Source organism: Lampetra planeri, chromosome 26, assembly GCF_965212315.1.
Source record: "Lampetra planeri chromosome 26, kcLamPlan1.2.h2, whole genome shotgun sequence".
NCBI lineage: Eukaryota > Metazoa > Chordata > Hyperoartia > Petromyzontiformes > Petromyzontidae > Lampetra > Lampetra planeri.
The window spans coordinates 4,981,847-5,002,667 of NC_136132.1; the positions used below are offsets into that span (position 1 = coordinate 4,981,847).

Sequence of the window (20,821 nt, forward strand, 5' to 3'; positions counted from 1 at the left end):
AAAAACTGAAACGCATTTCATCATATTAATTATTTAAACACGTTGTGACTGAATTCACGCAACATACGCTATTGTTAGTGTAACCAGTGGTGGCAGGTGGCCCATACATTTAGCCACGCGTCTCCCAGTTGCCTACTCAATCGTTTTTTTTCAGTGGCAAAAAACAAATGGCCATTGGGGTTTTTTTTCCTTTCTTCCAGGCGATGCCGCAACCAGTCGAGAAATGCGATTAAGAACGAGACCTGATGCTGCCACACGAGTTACATGGCCTGTTATTTTACAACTTTATTCGTAATGCATTATTTGTTACGTGTCCAAACACGTATATATTTAAGTAGCTCCCCGATTGTCTCGTTTTACTCTCCCACCAACCTGTACTCGTGCCCCTAGTGCCCTTCTTGCACGCGGTGAAGAGTTGATCGGCAACGTTTATAACGTGTTCATGTCGAGCAGTGACAGATTATCCCAGTTGCAAAAGTAGCTACATATGCTACGGGCCCCGCACTTTCAAGGGCCCCGCGCTAAATGCTTTCAAGCTATGAATTCCGGTTCAGTGATTCTGCACTTGCTCTATTACTATAGTCCTATACTGCCTTCAACTTTTATGAACGACTGGGTGTTTAAGGTTAGCGATTTGTCGTATTATCTGGCTGTATAGCAAATGAAAAAATACAATTACTTTACTATGCAAGTAAAAATTTGTGTTTTTAATATTTGTATTTTTATTTTTATTTTAGGCACCCTTTATAACATATGCCACACATGCCCCGCACTAACTTAATGCGGCACTGATGTCGAGGTTGGTCAGTGAGCCAGCGTGTGGCTTCAGGAGTAGCTGGTTGAATATCTCTAAAGCACTGCCAGAGACGAATGGAAGCGGGCAGTGACGTTACTACAGCATGTGGTCAATAAGTTTGAGACCAGTGATCACCGTTGCAACGTGGGCTGTTCTTAATTTGTCATTGGTATGGAAGAGAGCCACGTATACTTAGTGATGCAGTGGATACATCCACCTCTTGGTATGATCAGCAAATGCCTGTCTAATCCTCAAATGTAGTCTTCCCAACTGGGGGCGAAGATGTCCCTGTTGTTGAGAGTGACGAATCTCCATGGACATACGCAGTGTATGCGTCTTGAAAATAAAATAAACAGATGCCAAAGCATGATAACAAAAAACTCGGCTTCACTCTCGCTCTCTCTCTCTGGAAAGGTAGAACAAACGCAACTTTGGTTGTTTAATTATTGCCGCGGTCGTCACGGCTATCATCACTCTGCCGCACGTAATTTCGTGGTCTCGTGAATGAGGGCTCGCAAGTAATTGAGGATTTCATCGCAGGGGACCTGCCATGCCTTGCGCAGGCTTTGGCACGGTGTGGTGACATTTCTGATGCGGTTTTCTTTCCACACCATTAGCCCGTCACTCAGCCGCAGCACGAATCAGTGAGAGTTGTCGGACTTGATCGGTAGGTGTGAATGCAACATCTTTATATCGGGCACGGTCGCCCTTTTGTGTTGCTAAGCGAGTGGGACAGTGTCCTGCCGTTTTGAATTTTGTTCTTCAATACAAGATTAATTACATAAAAAAATGTTTTTGCCAAATGCTCAACAAAGATCGTTTGTGTTGTTGGGTTAGTGCCTGGAACTTTGTCCTGCTAAGTCACATGGATAGAATAATTTCTTAAAGTGGGTGAGTGTATTTTAATAGTAGTATTGGTGTGTGAGTGTGTGTGTGAGTGTGTGTGTGCGTGGCCATGTGTGTGCAGTCGTGTTTTAGAATTGTGAGTGCGTGCATGCGTGTGTGTGTGAAATTCACTGCAAATGCCAAAGGATCACACAGCCAAAATAAAAGAACCATTACTTGCAAAGCCAACAGTGTTACATTGCTCTTCAACAATACACAAAGGCACGGCGGATTACTGCACAATGCAGACCTGTGCTGTAATAATGAAAAGAGGTGTTGACTTGAAGTCTTCACTTGTTTGGATGATTGATTGATTGAGGAATGCTTAGCGGGCCAGCTATAGAGTCCACCATATCCCGGGTAGCCAAGCGCACACGTTAGGCATTTGCTGTCGCAAAGAATGTCATCTGACATAAAGGTAAAGAATTCCTAGGCTCGAGTTCTTTTCAAAGCCCAAACATTGCGACATTTAGTTTGGTCATCCACGCTCGTGGCGAGGAGGCTGTTGTTATTGCCTCCATTTTTCATGAGCGCGTGCCAGTGGGAACAAACGCCCCCTTCCATCTCCAACGTCAATTTGCGATCCGGGTCCTCGAATTTTCCGAGGGTCCCAGCTGGCAGACTGATATCTGTCGACGGTGAAGCCCAAAGCCCCGCGTTGCCCATTACGCCAAATATATCGTGTTGTATATCGGGGGACCGACAAACCGCACGCCTTCAAGGCTTCCTCACTGCTCACCAGACCAAGACCTTATGAAGCCCCCATTCACTTGTAACCTGAGCAGGCAGCTGGCTGCGTGCAAAGCAGGTGCAGACAGCAGGCCCTAATCCTTGTAGTGTGGATTGTGTCCTAAATGTTTGCTTTCACTTGGGAGTCCAGTATCACCTTTATCTCTACCTGGTTCATGTGTAATGGTGATTAGGGCCGGATTAACCGAGGGACTTTTAGGGGCTGCAGCCCAGAGTCTTTGATTTTGAGGGCCCTGTAAGAAAGTATACACGGTACCACTTTATAATGGTTGAAAGGCAATCCTGTCATTCAAGCCATCGCATCACGATGTGTATTGCTACCAGTTGTGTTGACATTAGAAGAGTTTTGTTCGTTTTAACTTTAACTTAGCTTAAAAATTTGTCATGGGACCTCCTTTGCCAGTACCACAATATACTAATAGGGATTTTCCCCTTTTTTCTGGCAACAAAACTGACACCTTTTGCAAGGAATCATGCTTACATTAACCACAATACTTGCAGTCAAATGCAAACAAAAACTCTGATAATCATGCTTACATTAACCACAATACTTGCAGTCAAATGCAAACAAAAAACAATACTCTGATAATTATTAAACAATTCTCTGATAATTATTATCAGAGTATTGTTTTTTGTTTGCATTTTACTGCAAGTAGTGTGGTTAATGTAAGCATGATTCCTTGCAAAAGGTGTCAGTTTTGTTGCCAGAAAAAAGGGGGAAAACCCTATTAGTTTAAAAATTCGTGTATCTGACTTAAATATTTGCAACTGAAATAACCGTGTTTGTCATTGAGCATGGGTGATGGTGGAACAGGTAAGGGGAAAAAATAAATAGGCAGAGAGGGGCCCTAAAAAACTATGCCAATCCTGGGTCCCCATCAAACTTGTTCTGGGCCATTAATTCTAGATTTGAAGCTTTCGTGACTGCAAGGAATCATATTCTTAGGTTTTTTCGGTAATGAATGGAACGTATCATTGGCTACCATATTCTGATGAGCTCCCCCTTCCCTCTCCTCCCCCCTCAACTCGCTTTTAAGGGATTACATCTTGAATCATTGCCTCACTTGATGCAGCTAATCTGGCTGTGACGGTCCCACCTGATGACGGAGACTTGTGTTGCCTCCGAAACGTCGTGATTTTTGTTTTTATTTTATTTTCATTAATTTTGATGTTTTACCTACGTGACTTTACCGAAAAAAACCTAAGAATATTGTTCTGGGCCAGGTTGTGATATTTAACACAGCAGGTTGTTTTTCTTCTTTGTTCTTTCGGTAAAGTCACGAAGGAGGGAAATAATAAAATAATAAAAATTAAACATAATACAATAAAGGAAACCGAATAAAAAAAATCCTCCTGTCTTAGTTTGTGCAGCAGCTCACAGGGGATGGTAGTTACACTCTAACAAAACTGCTATATTTCGATTTAAAGCTTTCATGACTGCAGGGATTCATCTTCTTGGTTCTTTCGGTGAAGTCACGTAGGAGTGAAATAATAAAATAATAAAAAGAAAACATAATAAAATTGAATAATGTTTTATTATTTTATTATTTCCCTTCTACGTGACTTTAAAACAATTCTATTTTATTATGTTTTATTTTTATTATTTCCCTTCCACGTGACTTTACCGAAAGAACCAAGAAGATGAATCCCTGCAGTCACGAAAGCTTTAAATCGAAATATTGCAGTTTTTTAGAGTGTAACTACCATCCCCTGTGAGCTGCTGCACAAACTAAGTCGGGAGGATTTTTTTATTCGGGTCCCTCTATTCGTGGTTTTATTTGTTAAGGGTTTTATTCAATTGTATTCATTAAGGGGTGTGTCAAGCGTTGGGCTGTGAGCCGTCGTGTGAATGGGCCACTGTATAAAATCAAGTTTTAGTTAGGCAAGAATGTGGGTGATGTGTGACCACAGGACACGTACGTGCCGCGTTCGTGTCTGTGTGTGTGTAATGAGTTCAACGTGGAGTTTGTCGAGTCGGAATATTTATTTATTTTAAAAATATTTGGTCACTTTACAGCAGTCCTTGGGGTTTTATTGTTGGAAAACCGTTTCAGGCACGAATTTTTTTTCTTTCCAAAATCTAAAAAAAAATAACATGAAATAAATCACGTTTTTTGGGATAAAGGCCAATGTGTATGTTCAGCCAAAGCAACATTTTCCCAGACTTCTTTCCAGTGAGGCCACGGGAGACTTTTCTTGCACACCTACATTACTACTTTGCCATTCCACGTCTCTCACAAGCGTGTTCTGTACTGTAACAAAATGGCAATGGTGCATCGTTAACTGCAGAGGTCACACTGGATTTTCTGTCCGCTGTATAAAAAAAAACGAAATCTGAAAACATTGATTATTTTCCCGTGAGAAAGCATTACCCAACTGTTGTACTTTCACTTTTCTCATTTTTACTTGAAATCTAGTTGGAACACAGTTTTCTTTAAAAAGTGTTTCTCAAAATTGTTGCTGCAAAGTTGGCTTAAAAAAAAAGTCGTTTGCAGCGGTGTAACAGAATCGGCCGTGTTGGCCGTGACAGGCTCTGTAATTTGCCAAGTTCGGTACAGGGTCACTGTGAATGGAGCCTCTTGTGGAATGTGTTCCACAGAACCAGCGCTCTGCACCGTAAATGTCCCCAATTTTCTGAAACTCTCAGCTCACTGGAGTATACCTAACTACCCTTAGCTGATGGTTGTATGAAAGCAAATTTAACGCTACACAGGTGTCGGGTGGTGACGGGTTTAACGACAAATTTATGTTTACGCGATCTAACTCAACAACAAAAAAACCTGTTATGGAGTTACATTGGTATCGATTAAACTTTGTTTTTCTTTCCACCACGTACATTCGGTAGCATGTTTAATACATGTTCACTTAGCTGCTTGTTATTTTATGCCAAGCTTTCTGCTCGGAGTTTGTGCCGAGGGCCACCGCGCGCACGATCCAACAAGTGTCGCTTGACGTTACAAACAATCGGCCTTTGGGAGTCGTCACCTGGTTTAATGAAGACGTTTGTGACTCGCCTCGAATGCGAACCTGGGTTTCTGTGCATGGGGCATGCGTCGGGGGGGGGGGGGTGAACACGGAACTCGGAGTGGATTCTTGTGAAAAACTATCCGCTTCATTCAGTGGCCCATGCGGTGCACACCAGGAAAGGTCGTTTTCGAAAGCGGCCGTCTGGTTTAAGTGACGTCGTGCCAACAAGGCCGAGCATTGCGGCATCCCTGAACGCAAGGGAGACGTTCAAATGTTCACCACTTTCTCGCACTTTTTGCCCGCAAACATTCGGTAACTTCCAGGTGTAAAGCATTTGACTGTGCCATCTTGTTTGTTTGTACAACCTAACACTGCTTATAAACGCATTACCTGGTTTATATTAAAAAAAAATATACGAATTTCATACCCCAGGAAATATTTAATTGGTGACGATAAACCCATGATATGTGACACGGTTTTGCAAAAATATTTCTGTATAATATTTTATACACACTTTGAGAAGAGCTAGAAGCCGTTAGATAAAGTAATTCAGCCGTCCCAGGTGTCCCGGACAGGAGGGGAGGGTGGGGGGTGTAGCATTTCCACCGTCGCCGTGAGCACCAAAACCTCCTTCTCGTGTGCGTGGCGGGGGTGACGAGCGCACGTTCATTCAAATATTCATGGCGCCCGCTTGACTCTTTCCTTTCTGTGCGCGAGCGCGAGAAGTGATCCCGGCGCGTGGGCCTCGTGAATAATTTAAGGGAACTGCTGCCTCGGGGTGGGCGTGTGGTGTCCGTTACGCCCCAGGCAGTGGGTGGAGAGGGGTGTTTGGTTTGGGAGTGAGCGAGTGGATGCACCTTCGCGTGCGTTTGCATGTGTGTGCCCGCGCGCGCGTGTGTGTGTGTGTGCCCATGAGGCTTGTGCCAGTTATTAGCGTCTGTTGCGACTTCTTGGCCTTTGTTGGATGTCTCACTTTGCTGCCTCGGTTCAGCCGGAGAGAGAGCAGGTTTGCTGCTGCATAAAAAAATAATGTTAAGGATAACTTGGCCAAAACTGTGGTATTGTTTTGTAGGAATAGTGCTGTTCTTCATTGTGTTTTCGTGTTCGTATTGTTTGTGGAAATTTTTTGGGGTTTTTTTTTCCTCCAAGGAATTTGTCTTGTTTTGTATACAATGGGTTCGGAGAGAGCGGACAGTTTTCACTAATCTCCGTCAACAATTTACACACGTGTGATAGGAGGCTAATGGGTCCACGTTTCTTCACGTCAGTTTTGTCTTGGATTGAGACGTAATTTGTTCCGTGACTATGGTATTTTATAGCCGAGTATGAGTGTAGTTAAATAAATAGTACCACCGTGGTTACATTTCTAATGTGAATACGTTTAGAACTGTGTACGTCAATAATAACCAACGGAGCATTTTGATTCCAATTTAAAATGCGTAATACATTGTTGAACGAAAATGCATCTTGACGACTTGAATTTTGTCAGCGAAGCTGAGCGACCACAATTTCATTCAGTTTTTTTTGTCAGAGAACTGTGTATGCTTTTGATGATTCAGCTCTTGGCCTTCCAGGAGCACGCGAGCACACGTGATGACAGCTGTATTTTTCACACTCTCGTGCAGGTGCCGTCGGCCAACATTCGAGCCCGAAAATAATTAACGCCTTGCGAGGACAAGCGCAATTCAAACGGGAAAAGCGGTGAAACAAGGAAAGCCGTTGAGGAGGAGGAGGAGGAAAACCAGAGGACGACCCAGCCTCCTAGCAAGACGCCCACTGCGGACAGGAGTTGAGGCTCCTTCCGTGCATCCCCGAGATGCATCGCTCGGGCGCATCTCGCTCCAAGGAGAGCGGCGCGCCGCCCAAAAAGAGCAGCATGCTCAGCAGCCTCCTGCAGAAGCTGCACCTCGACAACCACGGCTCGTCCTTCAACCGCAGCCGTGGCCAGCAGTCGGGCGGCCTCGGGCGGCAGCTGGACCTGCACCGGGGCCAGGATCCCCCGCCCATCTCCAGCGTGCTCAACCACAACCTCCTCAACCTCAACCAGCTGCAGTCAGGCGCGCTCAACGTGCCGGGGCAACCGGGCAGAGGCGGCGGCGGGGGGCGGCGGCGGCGGCGGCGGGGGCGGAGGCGCCGCGGTGATCCAAGGGCACCACCCGCCCTTCTCGTGCCCGCAGACGCAGGCCGGGTACCCGTGGGGCCTGGACGAGTGCTTCGCCGGCGACGTCGCGAGGCCGCGCAGCTTTAGCCAGTCGCGCCAGCGCCTCTGCCAGGTGCAGCCGCTGCCCGACTCTGGCCCCGGCGTGCCGGGGGCTCGGGGCCGGCACCAGCGCTCGCACAGCTCGGGCCAGCCGGTGCAGAACCTTGTGCAGATCCAGCAGGGCAACCAGAGCCTCTTCGGCGGGCCCGCGGTCGCCTCTTGCCAGGGCTCGCAGGCGTTCGTGCAGGGCCACGGCGTCCAGTCCAACCAGAACGTGAAAAAGAGCCTGATGCTCCCGCTCGCCGTGAACCTGCAGGGCACGGCCGTCGAGTTTGTCGGCCCGCAGAGGCCGAGCGAGCGCTCCCAGAGCCCCCGGCGCTCCAACCAGAGCCAGAGTCTGCTGAGCCTGCAGCAGCAGCAGCAGCAGTTGCAGCAGCAGCAGCAGTTGCAGCAGCAGCAGTTGGTGCATGGACCTAGGCCCAAAAGCCCTTCGAGTCAGGTGGCGCAGAAGCTGTTTGGCTACGGTGAGGGTAGCGAGCGGCAAATGCTGGACGACGGGGAGGAAGAGGAGGACCCGGCGCCGCGAGGCCACGAGGCCTTCTCGCACGAGAACAACAACGGCGAGGAGGCGCGGAGGCAGAGGAGGAGCCCCGGCGAGCAGAGGCCGCGGCGGCTCACGCACGGCCGGGCGAGCGGCGCCACGACCTCCGCGGCGGTGGCGGCCGTGGCGGCCCAGCAGCGGGTGGCCGACGACAAGGAGAGGGAGCGAGAGCGGGAGAGGGAGAGGGAGCGGGAGAAGGAGTTGGAGGAGGCCCGCACGCGCGCCATGCAGATGGAGAAGACCATGCGCTGGTGGTCGGACTGTGCCTCGAGCTGGCGCGAGAAGTGGGGAAAGGTCAGTCGCGTGTTTGTCCGTGGGGTTTTAGTTGGTGCTGCAAGGCTTCTGGGCGGCCTCGTACGCTGTCATTTGTAATTTTAAGGAATTACAGTCAGTGTCACTACGTTCAAGTAATCATAAGGCTTCCCATTTGGGGGAGGGGGGGGCGAGATATGTGACCGTACTTCACCACGCCGGTCAACGCGGATTGGTGAAAATACTCGCCATGAGTCTGAGCGATGGCAATGGCTTGGGGAGACCTTCATCCAGCAGTGGATAGGTCGTAGCTGATGATGATGAGGATAACGATGATTGTGACAGCAGTGGTGGTAGAAGAATTTTGAGGCGTCGTGGCTACAGTACTATTCTGGCTGCGGTTGATCTCAGATTGTCTGGAGGTGGTGTGTGACAGGGATGGATGGGGGTTAGGTATTGCACTGCAGACCACACATTACACTGATGTTTATAGACAGTGACTCAATGCTATGTTAATCAACAAATATGATTAATACCCGGATAATTATGAAGTACATTCGATCATTATTTGGTCCTGAGCGTTTTTTAACTCTTTTTTTTGCGTGCTATTGATGTCATGTCAAAAAATGATGAATCTATTGGGAAATGTCACAGAGGGCTGTGCGCCAGGGAGCGGCCTGCAGAAGACATTATCTCATTAATTCAGAAATATCCTTAAAATAGCCATTTTATTATTTACACAGTCGTGGTTACACCTCCCTACGTGCTCTGCTATGAGCCCGTCGCATGACAGCCAAACCAACGGCATTCTTGCTTGAATTCTCAAAGCTGGGATTTTGCGAAATAATGTGGACATTTATTTTAATGGGATTTTTGTTCGTGCAGTCATCGGCGACCGGGCTGAGGCCATCAACTCGCTGCACTTGAGAAGCCACTTTTAATAACGGGTGGCTGCTTGCCATTGAACCCAGGGTCTCGGCAGTGCAAGATCAGTGGTCTCGACTTCTGAGCAATACAGCCATCTCTGTCTGTCACCCAGAGTATCGATGTAATCCAGAGTGGTGCTGCTGTGCACTGACATTTGGGTACGGAGCCAGAAATGCAAATGCCATATTTCTGTGTTTGGGACAGACACACGCATCCATATATAAAACTAACTAAACAATTTTATTTTATCTTCTTGGTTCTTTCGGTAAAGTCACGTAGAAGGGAAATAATAAAATAATATGTTTTATTTTTATTATTTTATTATTTCCCTTCTACGTGACTTTACCGAAAGAACCAAGAAGATGAATCCCTGCAGTCACGAAAGCTTTAAATCAAAATTTTATTTTATTTAAACTATATTTTCCATTTTACTAGGTAAGGCCCAGTGATCGAAATAGTTATCTTTTCAAAAGCGACCTGGCCACAGAGAATAGCCCAATTAAGTGGCTTGTCATGTGGAAATTTATATCAGCCAAATACTCTAAACGCTTGTTTCTAAATGTGGAGGGAAAAACCGGAGGACCCGGAGAAATACCCACACGACTAAGGGGGGAACATGCAAACACCAGATATATATGCGTCAGGGTCGGGATCGAACCCACGACCTCCTGTATACCAGGCAAGGTAGTTAACATCTTGCCACCATGGTACCTTTATCTCTTCGTAGCGCTGCCACTGTTGACTTCCCACCAGATGATGCGGGACTCGTCAGGCAATCCTCATGTTCCCGGACACGGAGGGATAGTAGTTATTAGCTTGTAACAATTCACCGCAGTTACATTACGTGCGTCAAACAGTGTGTTAATAAATCAATCACTTACGATGCATGGGACAAATATCTAAATATATGCGAGTGCATATATTTAGATACAGACTGGACAGGCCAGACAGAGCAGATGAGACGGACAATCAGACAATACAGATGAGACAGAACAGATGGGACAGAATAGGATTGATTTAATCAATTTACTATTTAGGTGGAGACAGAAAAAATAATTAAGGACCGCTGTGTGTGAGTGAAAAGTAAGAGCATTTAATTGTAAAAGTATTTCCCTTAAGTTGCGAATAGTTTTTTGGATGTAAATGATGTGAATTACAGGAAGAAACCCATCAACAAAAATTAGTTCACCATTATCTAGCTCCGTGTTGCAGTTGAAGTGTAAATGCAAATTGCACGTTTTGTGATGCTTCACTGTTCACAAAATTTGCCGAGTGTGTTTACAGCTGACAATTACCCCGAGCAAAAATGTAAACCCACACCCTGGAGACAGCCTCTTCATGTAATTGCTGCGTCTTGATCACGAGCCACATTTTAATTACAGAAAATCGCCTTCTCCAAAAGAAGCGCGAACTGACTAGACGCTAATTTAATAATGACAGTAGCCGCAGGGTTTGATGTTTTTTAATTCACACGTGTGCACGGTCTGTGATGGTGTCAGTCTAAACAACGTGTTCGGTTCCACCACTTGGATGTGAAGTCTATGAAGTGATTTAGGAATCTGCGTGCGTGTGCATGCTGACTCACGGCAACTGGGTCTGTCCCGTGTCCTCCTGCCAGCGAGCCTTCGACACTTCACATGACCTCAAACGTGCACCTAGCCTGGCACAAGCGCCGTGGTAACACCACCGCCACTTAGTGGCGAATGGCGGTTGTTGACTATATGAATTCAAATTGGTGAGCTTGTAAGGTTTTTGTTTGCTGTTGCTACTTTCTCCAATGACATTCCAGTTCTAATCGTTGCCATGTCTGCAGACGCGAGAACTTTCTTCCAGATTTCCCACAGAGAGCGGCACGCCGCCTGGGTGTTTGAGCAGTGGTTCCCATCCCCTCTGGGCCTGGGAAACACTGTCAGCCCTCAAATTGTTATTCACAGACCACCGTGCAGTAAACAGTATCCCAACAAACGTGGAACGTTGTCCAGGGGTTTTGAAGCACATGGTCAAAGTTGGCCGAATGTTGAACCTTTACTGGGACGGTGTTTTGTGAGACAACGTCATACCTGCACGACGGCCTTGCGGACCGCAGAGAATCGCCCGTGAAGATAGCATTCCGAATTCCCCCTGCCTCGAGTCTTCGTTGAATGTCAAAAACGTTTCAACCTTCAGAGCTAGAAAGAGCCAAATGAAAATGAACAACCACAATTTCATACAATGGGACCTTTTATCTTGACTTAAAGCGTTCGTGACTGCAGGAATTCATATTCTTTGGGTCTTTCGGTAAAGTCACGTAGATAGGTTCAAAGAAAATAACAACAAAAATAGCAAAAAACGACGACGTTCCGATCACAACACAAGCGATTGTCATCGTCTTTTTTTCTCCTGATGACGATCGCTTGTGTTGTAATGGAAATGTCGCAGTTTTTTGTTATTTTTGTTGTTATTTTCTTTGAACTTATCTACGTGACTTTACCGAAAGACCCAGAGAATATTCAAATGGCACCTTTTGTTTTTGTTGTGGGGTCATTGGTGCCAATGCTGCAACCGTGAACTCACTACGACGTGACGACCCAGTTCAATCACAGCTTTGCCAAAACATGGAATTCGAACCAACTATCTCTGTAGCGCTTGGCTCGGTGCCCTCACGTGAGCACTACCCCCCCATACCCCTCCACACCCCTCCACCTCGAGCCACATGGCCAGACCTCCACTTGCGTTTCCCTCCACAACCGCAGGCGCGCACGGAGAGAAACGAATCGCGGGACGAGAACCGTCAACTGAAGCAGCGTCTCGACGGCCTGGAGAGGGAGCTCCACCAGATCCAGATGGAGAAGGACCGCGCCGTCGGCGATAACCAGACCCTGCGGGAGAACCTGGAGATGCTGAGGGCCTGCCTGCATCAAGCCGGCGTGCCGGACCCCACGGCGCGCGACGTCGACTCCCCCGCCGACAGGGAGGCGGGCAGAGGCGCGGACGTGGAGCTGGAGAGAGGCAGGGAGCTGGAGAGGCAGCTCCAGGCGGAGATGGAGTTGGAGCTGGAGCGAGAGCGAGCAGATGGCTTCATGAGCAAGTGGGGGCAGGTGCCGGGGTTGGCCCGGAGGCCCAGCTTTGGCGCGGAGAAGGAGGCAGCGCCACGGGACGGCATGCCGGGCGATCACCTGGCGACTCTTCTCTGCCGCGACGTGGGATCCGCCACCGGGGCTCTTCCTGTGCGGCGTCTGTCAGCTGCCCTCGAAATGGTGAGTGTGACAGGGTGAGGCCCACCAGCGTTGCTGACTCTGCGAGATTTTTCCAAATGTTTTCTTCTTCTTCTTGTATGTGTGTTGAACTTCTTTCACGCCGTACGTAGCCAACAGTGCTAATTGAAGGTGCTGGGGAAGGACAACAAACGAAACTCAAAAAGCAGTTCTAAAGAAATCAGTTGTCAGTCTGCACGTGAGCGTTTCCACTCGGTTTTATCTCAAGCTACGTTCCTACATTGCTAAGAGTTCCAGGTCTGTCCAGCATAAAATGTTGTCCAATGTTCTAGTTTATCCTCTATTTATTGATCTTTGGGGGCACTTGCTTACCATGCCATCCTTTGTGACCATCTACCATCCATCATTGTTTCACGGTCAAAGTCATCATCAGCATCATCAGCCATGATCACTGCTGGATGAAGGCCAGTCCCCAAGTTATCGCCCAAGTATTGTACACAACGAGTGTTGTACTTGGTTGTTCCTGGCGCGCCTTGAAAATTCAATGGACGTGAGGTGAGTGTGCGTTATTACATTGTCTGTAGTCAAGGATGTGTCCTTCAACAATGCTTGAAGTCAGCGGACATGCACCGGTGACTACAGGGTAGGAATTCACAAAGGTGTTGTATCGTGTTGTTAACGTATATAGCCATATTTCCATATTGATGTCATAGGTCACCAAAATAGATTTCTTTTATTTTGGTGATTGGAAGTTTTTACAAAAGTCACAGAATGAACCGAATCGCTGTGTATCCTAAATGAGATCCGAATAGATGAAACTCCTGCGCCGTGCTGGCACTGGCGCTGAGATGGAGCGATTAAATCAGGGCACATTGAAAGTATGAGATTCGTCACGGCTGCATTGAATAAAGTATGGTGATGCAAACAAAATGGGGGGGGGGGGGGGGGGCGGGCCTTCGACCGACAGAGACTAAAAGGCCGATCGTCATTCGTACGTGGTTTCATTTGTATTGGGCCACAAATATCTACGAATCGAAATGTATGAGGAGCAGTCTGGATTATCCTAGTAGCAAAAGTAGCTACATATGCTACGGGCCCCGCACTTTCAAGGGCCACGCGCTAAATGCTTTCAAGCTATCAATTCCGGTTCACTGATTCTGCACTTGCTCTATTACTATAGTACTATACTGCCTTCAACTTTTATGAACGACTTGGTGTTGAAGGTTAGCGATTAGTCGTATTATCTGGCTGTATAGCAAAAAATATATACAATTACTTTACTATGCAAGTAAAATATTTGTGTTTTTTTTTATTTAGGGCCCTTTTATAACATATGCTACAGGCCCCGCACTAGCTTAACCTGGTACTGATGAGGAGGCCCTCGTCCAGAAATGCATTGGTAAGAGGCTGTCCTTTTACGTGCAGCATTACACGGCGATAATGCAGATTGCATGAACAATGTGTGCAAAATGCAAATCAAAATAGGAATCGGATGTGAAGATATCTCTCAGCCATCTCTTGCCTTTGCAATGACCTCGTCATTACAACGGTCGATGAAAATGAATTTCCTGGAAACGATTTAAAAGCTTCACTCGGAAGGCTGGAAAGTTTGTCTTAAGATAAAAATAAATTGCAAAAACAAAAGTCACGTACCAACAAGCTTGTAAACACGTTTGTAGAAATAATTAGTGAGGGGTACAATTTGTATTAGGATAAAAAACAATTTTTTTAAATAATCAAACAAGATAGGCATTGATAATTGTTGTTTTACCCTTCTATCTGGCAACCCCGAGCTCTCATACTCTGATGGTGCATTGTCTTTGAGTTGTGCGCCTTTTGGAGTCATCTGGTCCAACCCATGTGAGACTAGGCTCTAAGGAAAGCTGTCTCGTGTGTGGACCAATCAACTTCAAGGACAGTGCATACATTATCAGAGTTATGTTTTTGTTTGCATTATGACTGCAGGTATTGTGGTCTATGCAAACATGACTCCTTGTAAAAAAGGTGTCAGTTTTGTTGCCAGATAGAAGGGTAAAAAACCAATAATCATATTTTTACTGGCAAATGAGGTTCCAAGATAGGCATTGAATGCTTTCGAAAAGCTGTAAATGGTCATGAAAAGCAACATACACATTGTGCCAGAAGAATGACAGGTTTAGTAATCGCGTATTTCCCGCGATGACATTGAACCGAAACGTGAAGACCGACAAAGGAAAATCGAACAAGAGATGAAAAGAGCACCGAGAGGGCACGGGGAGATGCACGATTTGGAATGACACTTTAGAGACTGAAAAAGCGACGCATGGCTCGGGGAACAAAAGTCAATTCTGAGACATCGCCGCGTTGACTGTTAAGGAAACGTAAGTGGGCTTATTCTTAGGTTTTTTCGGTAAAGTCACGTAGGTAAAAAATTAAAATTAATAAAAGTAAAATAAAAAATTAAATAAAAATCACGACGTTTCGGAGGCAACACAAGCTTCCGTCTTCAGGTGGAACCGTCACAGCACGATAGCTGTATCAAGTGAGAGAGATTCCAAGAAAACAGTCCTTGTATATATATTATTTTTATTTTACTTTTATTAATTTTAAGTTTAATGTTGTATCAAGTAAATGTGTTTACTTGTGTTGCCTCCGAAACGTCGTGATTTTAATTTTATTTTACTTTTATTAATTTTAATTTTTTTACCTACGTGACTTTACCGAAAAAAACCTAAGAATATGAATACTAGCAGTCACGAAAGCTTCAAATCTAGAAGTAAGTGGGCTTGGGAAGGACGCGTTCCTGGAAGGGATGGAATGGCGGCTGATGGATGAAACCGGTTACAGAATGACAGGCGAAAGATGGAACGAACTTTTTCCCATCGTCGGATGACCACGACATAAACGGAGCAATGAGGCCGGCTCGCACTTGACAGCGAGATGGATTGGGAAACATCACAGGTTTGCGAGGGACGGCAATGGGAGGTGATCATTTAGTGGTAGATACACAATGGCAGGTGATCGTGACAATGAGAGGTGCTGCATGCCCTTGCATGGGGAATCACAAATTGAACAAAATGGTTCGATAAATAAACAGATAAGTCGTTTCGATTTAAAGCTTTCGTGACTGCAGGGATTCATCTTCTTGGTTCTTTTGGTAAAGTCACGTAGAAGGGGAATAATAAAATAATAAAAATAAAACATAATACAATAATTCTCACGACGTTTCGGCAACAACGCAAGCAGCCGTCGTGTAATAAGTTTGAAAAGAGCGTCGTTATTTTCCTTTGTTTCTGTCCAAGCTCTGGTCAGCTCCATTAGACATCAAAACAACTCTTAAAGGGTAATGCCCTGCCTGTTTCACTGAATATCCATACACTGGGCAACTCCATTGGGGTTCATCGTAGATCAAACCCATATATTCTACCCCTACAATTGCGGCTGCGGTGAGCTCGTAAATGGTGCGGTATAAAAACGGGCCACACAACAACAAACAGTCAGAGTGGAAACTCTTTCATAATTGAGTTTTCTGCGTGAAACAATAACAGGATATCTGAAAATGAAGTCTTCCCGTCACGATATCGGCCCCTGCGTATCATAAACATTCTTACCCCTCTCGTGTCGCCAAACGAACACAACAATATCACTTAAAAGCCATGGAACCCCCCTCATTGAATCCACCTGGGACCAGCGTTGCAGCACCGTATCCCAGGTGGCAAGATAAGACACTGGGAAGATCGGATTGACCAATTTGTAAATGTTCTATCGTGGCACGTAAAACGCAAGTGCAGATTGTTTTCTGATAGCGGCTCGGCAAGAGTCTTATCGGGGTTCTTCGCTAAACTTGCCAAAGCGAGCGAGACGATTGCCAACTGGCGCAGTGTTTGCCGAATAACCGCATAGAATAGTCGCGTTTGTAAAACATTTTTAGAGGTTAATTTTATTTTTGTGCCGCGCTTTCGAAGCGTCGTCGCCGCTTCTCTCTCGCACACGCGCACACAAAGCAAAGTTATATTTAAACAAGTTTGTCTCCTGAACTGGCCCACACGCATGCACGCACGGTTGTAAATCACCGGGACTCATTCTGTGTCAGCTTGCAAATTGAACCTAAATTTGGCCACTCGCATGCTTTGCAAATTTAGCAGCAGCAGCATGAAGAGCGTTGGGAGTGCTCATGATCGTGGCTGTTTTTGTTTGTTTGTCTTATAGCCCTTCCTGTGTACAATACATAATTTACAGACGTGGCTTCACCTTCTAGCCACCACACAATGGCTCGTTGTCGGCCCAAGGAACCCCTCGGAGCCCCCGTAGCTATTCCGCTGGGACATACCAACGGCCAGACTTTAACAATCTGCCTCTAAGTGAACTCTGCTGTCCACAAAATCTGGCAGCTCAGCCGCTGGCTTTAAAAGAGGGATTGCCCTAAGCAAGTGTTCAGCTCAAACATCAAATGGCGCCAACAGGGCCAGCTTTGCCAGGCAGTTTGCGCACGTGGTGATTTGGTTTGAGCAGTACACGCAGGAGTGTGTGCGTGTGTGTGACCGCTCCGTGTCTGTTGTGCATGTCAATGACTTCCCAAACTCAAATCCTCACAACAACACCAAACAACCACAATCCTATGTTGCCGTTGTTTTTCTTTCTAACCAAGCGTGTGCATATCAATAACGAGGTGATATTTTTCTTCTTGGTTCTTTCGGTAAAGTCACGTAGAAGGGAAATAATAAAATAATACAAATAAAATATAATAAAATAATTCTCACGACGTTTCGGCCACAACGCAAGCAGCCGTCCTCAGGTGAAGAACAGGTCTGTCGGAAAGACAGCGTCTGAATGAAACACCACCAGGCTTGGCAGCGTATATTTAAGCTGGGTTGGAGGGGGAAGAGCGAAAGATCCAAGAAGATGAATCCTTGCAGTCACGAAAGCTTTAAATCGGAGGTGATATTAACTAATGCGAGACGGGGAATTTCGGTTGAGCGCGAGGAACGTAGAGGGTGTCGAACCCCCGAGCGAGGTGACGCACGCCCGTCCAGCGTGGATCAATCGAGGCTCTTGCGATGTTCGTCATAAGGTCGTAATGTCATCACGGTGTGCGTGTGCGTGCCGGGTTTCATCGTAAACAGATGCGGTGCGTCTTGAACCCCCCCCCCATCTCGTGGCACGCAGCTCGAGGGGGCCACCTTGTGGGAAGTGACTCCGCGTCGGCGTTGGTCACCGGTATCGGGAGCATCGCTCCGGTGTTGGTGCTCGGTTTTTTGCTGTTGTTGTTGTTATCACTGCCGGAGAAGTACTCTCGTGATACATTTAGGTTCACCAGTGGTACACGTCACGTTTGCGTAAGTGCCGTGGCGTTTTAAAGTGGCAGAAAAAATTGTCACACTTCATTCGAGTGGCTGAGAATCAGGTTGATATCCATCACACACACACACGATAATTTGGTAAACACAAAAAAAAACCTGCATTGTGGTTGTGCCCTTCCAAATGAAGAGAGGGCACCGTGGGAATATCCCACGGTGCCTCGTGGTCCCGCTGCTGTCATGTAACTGTACATATTTACTCCTCTGCGCCACTCCACTGCTGGATGAAAGTCTACCCATGCCGTGTCATCGTAGGGGCTATTGACCTTAAATCTTGACTTAAAGCTTTCGTGACTGCAGGAATTCATATTCTTGGGTTTTTCAGTAAAGTCACGTAGATAGGTTCAAAGACGATTGCTTGTGTTGCGATCGAAACGTCGTAGTTTTTTGGTATTTTGCTTATTTAATAGAATCGTTTCCACCCTATATATACAGTTATCAGACACGTGGAGTTTCCCTCTCCGATTGTGAGGGCCTCTACTGCAAGAGAGTTCCAACTCCACTGGAAGGCAGAGACAGAAAGTTGTGTAATAAACTTTGTTTTCGAGGGAAAAATAGCCGAGCGAACAAACAAGTGGCAATGGAATTAAAGTAGAATCCTGCTCCAAAAACCCCCCTATAATGATGCTGTGCTGTGTATTTTTAAGTTTATTCCATCGCTGTCAATGCCTTCTAGCGGAGTTGTAAATCTCTTGCAGTGGAGAGGCGCTCGCAAACCGGACAGGAAAACTCCGAATCGTCAATTAAGTCGAATCGCTTGACTGGAATCACTGATCCAAAATCCTGTCATCCACCTGCTAATTATTATTCCTCTCATCAGAGCATCTGTGCGGATAAGAGGAGTCACCTAGGATCCACCACTATCGGCCCCCGAGTCAAATCGGGCGAGATGGCGTTGCGTCACACTGGTTGATTCACGCGGAACGCCGCCGACTTTAAACACTTTTACACGCGTATCGATTTTCAAGCTTCGTCGTACCGCTTTTAAAACACGTGTCCGTGATGCAAGATAGCGCTCCGAAATTCTGGCAGAAGAGTGGCCACATTTGGCAGCCTACGACTTAAATCGGTAGGATTGGCAAGTTTAAGACTCCATCGACTGGCGGTCGGGATTGGAAGGTGGATCCTAAGTCTCACCCCTTCACCCATCACCCTACCCCACAACTGACCCACCAGAGTGATGAAGTACGGTCGAACAGGACCTGATGGACCGACACACAGAGTGGGAAGGGCATTCACAGAGCAGTGGACTGATAAAGGGCCTGTAAATTATTATTACTAAAGCACAGTAGTTGCTTAGTGAAGGGTAAATGTTATTCCTGCGCCGAACATTATCTTGCCCCCTACGCGTGACATTGATTTTACCTTGTATGTCAGCAAGCTTGGGCTGGCCCGACGTTCGATGGTTACACGGTGTTATCGCTGTACACTTAGTACAGACAGAGCTGGCACCATCCAGTACGGCATGACCACTGTGAGCTGAGGGTTACTGTCACCCATGTAACGTATTGCAATACGTGCTCTGTAACAGTATTTAAAGCAGTCACGGCGATGAATAATACTGTTAATGCGAAATTAACGCCAGCAACAAGAGATAAAATAAAAATGTTATTGTTATTTTATTAATTTTAATTTTTACCTACGTGACTTTACCGAAAAAACCCAAGAATATGAATCCTTGCAGTCACGAAAGCTTCAAATCTAGAAACAACAAGATACATTTACAATTCGTTTACCTGAGAAAACATCAACGAGTTTACAGACACTTTCAAGGAAGGTCCTAAACTTGGAATGTAACACAGAGTGCACAGAGAAACCCCGTACAGATTTGAGGCAACAGCACTCAATCGTTCACGTGAATAGGTCAAAAGCAGCACCGTGACTTCAAGCACATGACCTGTGCATGAGCTACCAATCTGGTCAGCAAATCTCTGGATTCCAGGTGCAGACCAACTGTCAGGCCTGTGTGTCACATGCCCCCCTCTCCCCTCGTGGGCTGGCAGCACCACCGCCTCATGTCCTCGGCGCGCTGAGGCAGCAAGTGCTCTCGGATGCTGCTCGGGGAGCGTGACCAGGGGAGGAAATCCGTGGGGTCTCGTGGGGTCCCGCTTCTCGGAAACGTCCACCGCATTCCTCAACATCTCTTTTCTTTTGCGAATGTTTTCCGACCGCCCCCCCCCACCCACCACCACCACCAAGGAGTGAGAGTGCACTTGGCGCAGCGAGCAGATGTGTGCCCCGTGATCGGAAATAAAAAATGAAACGGGCCCCCGGATGTGTCGTGCTCGCATGACAACCCCCCCCCCCCCGCTTGCTGCGAAGGTTAATTTCGGTGAAGGTCTCGTGATTCTTTTTCATTTCCGAGTGCCGCTTGCGGAGGTCAGTGTTTTCCCACTGCGCGCGCGCGAGGGCTTTAACCAGATTTTATGATATTTTTGTCCGTTTCCTTTTTCGATTTAAAGCTTCTTTCGTGACTGCAGGGATTCATCTTCTTGGTTCTTTCGGTAAAGTCACGTAGAAGGGAAATAATGAAATAAAAATTATTTTTTAAATATATATTATTATATTCTTTTATAATGTTTTATTTGTATTATTTTATTATTTCCATTCTACGTGACTTTACCGAAAGAACCAAGAAGACGTTTCCTTTTTGTCACTCGTATCAATTATGCAGCGAGGAAACGGAACAAGCTTCTGCTGCTTCTTTAGAGCGCTTTGTGAACGCTTGGCCAGCTTCTACGCGAATCAAAACCGCCACGAGCCAGTACTTGGTAGGTGAAACATCTTCAATGGGCTTGTCTATGCCTACCTAAATTCCAGCTCTGAGAAGAATAAAAAAAATCAGGTTGACTGGCATACGACAAACTCTCTAATCTCTATTGCAGAGCATGGAGACTGATGGCCTTAATCTAA

At 46.4% G+C, this 20,821-nt stretch overlaps 1 protein-coding gene across 3 annotated transcripts in view; it reads left to right on the plus strand.

Annotated features, from left to right (window-relative positions):
* LOC144727612 (uncharacterized) overlaps positions 1-20,821 on the plus strand; it is a 71,192-nt gene that overhangs the window by 25,134 nt on the left and 25,237 nt on the right. For all 3 annotated transcript variants that reach the window (XM_078606557.1, XM_078606558.1, XM_078606559.1), the window contains exons 2-3: positions 7,024-8,493; positions 12,111-12,614. In XM_078606557.1, the coding sequence (XP_078462683.1) occupies positions 7,888-8,493; positions 12,111-12,614 (1,110 nt within the window). In that variant the 5' untranslated portion in view covers positions 7,024-7,887. The remainder of the gene's footprint in view (positions 1-7,023; positions 8,494-12,110; positions 12,615-20,821) is intronic.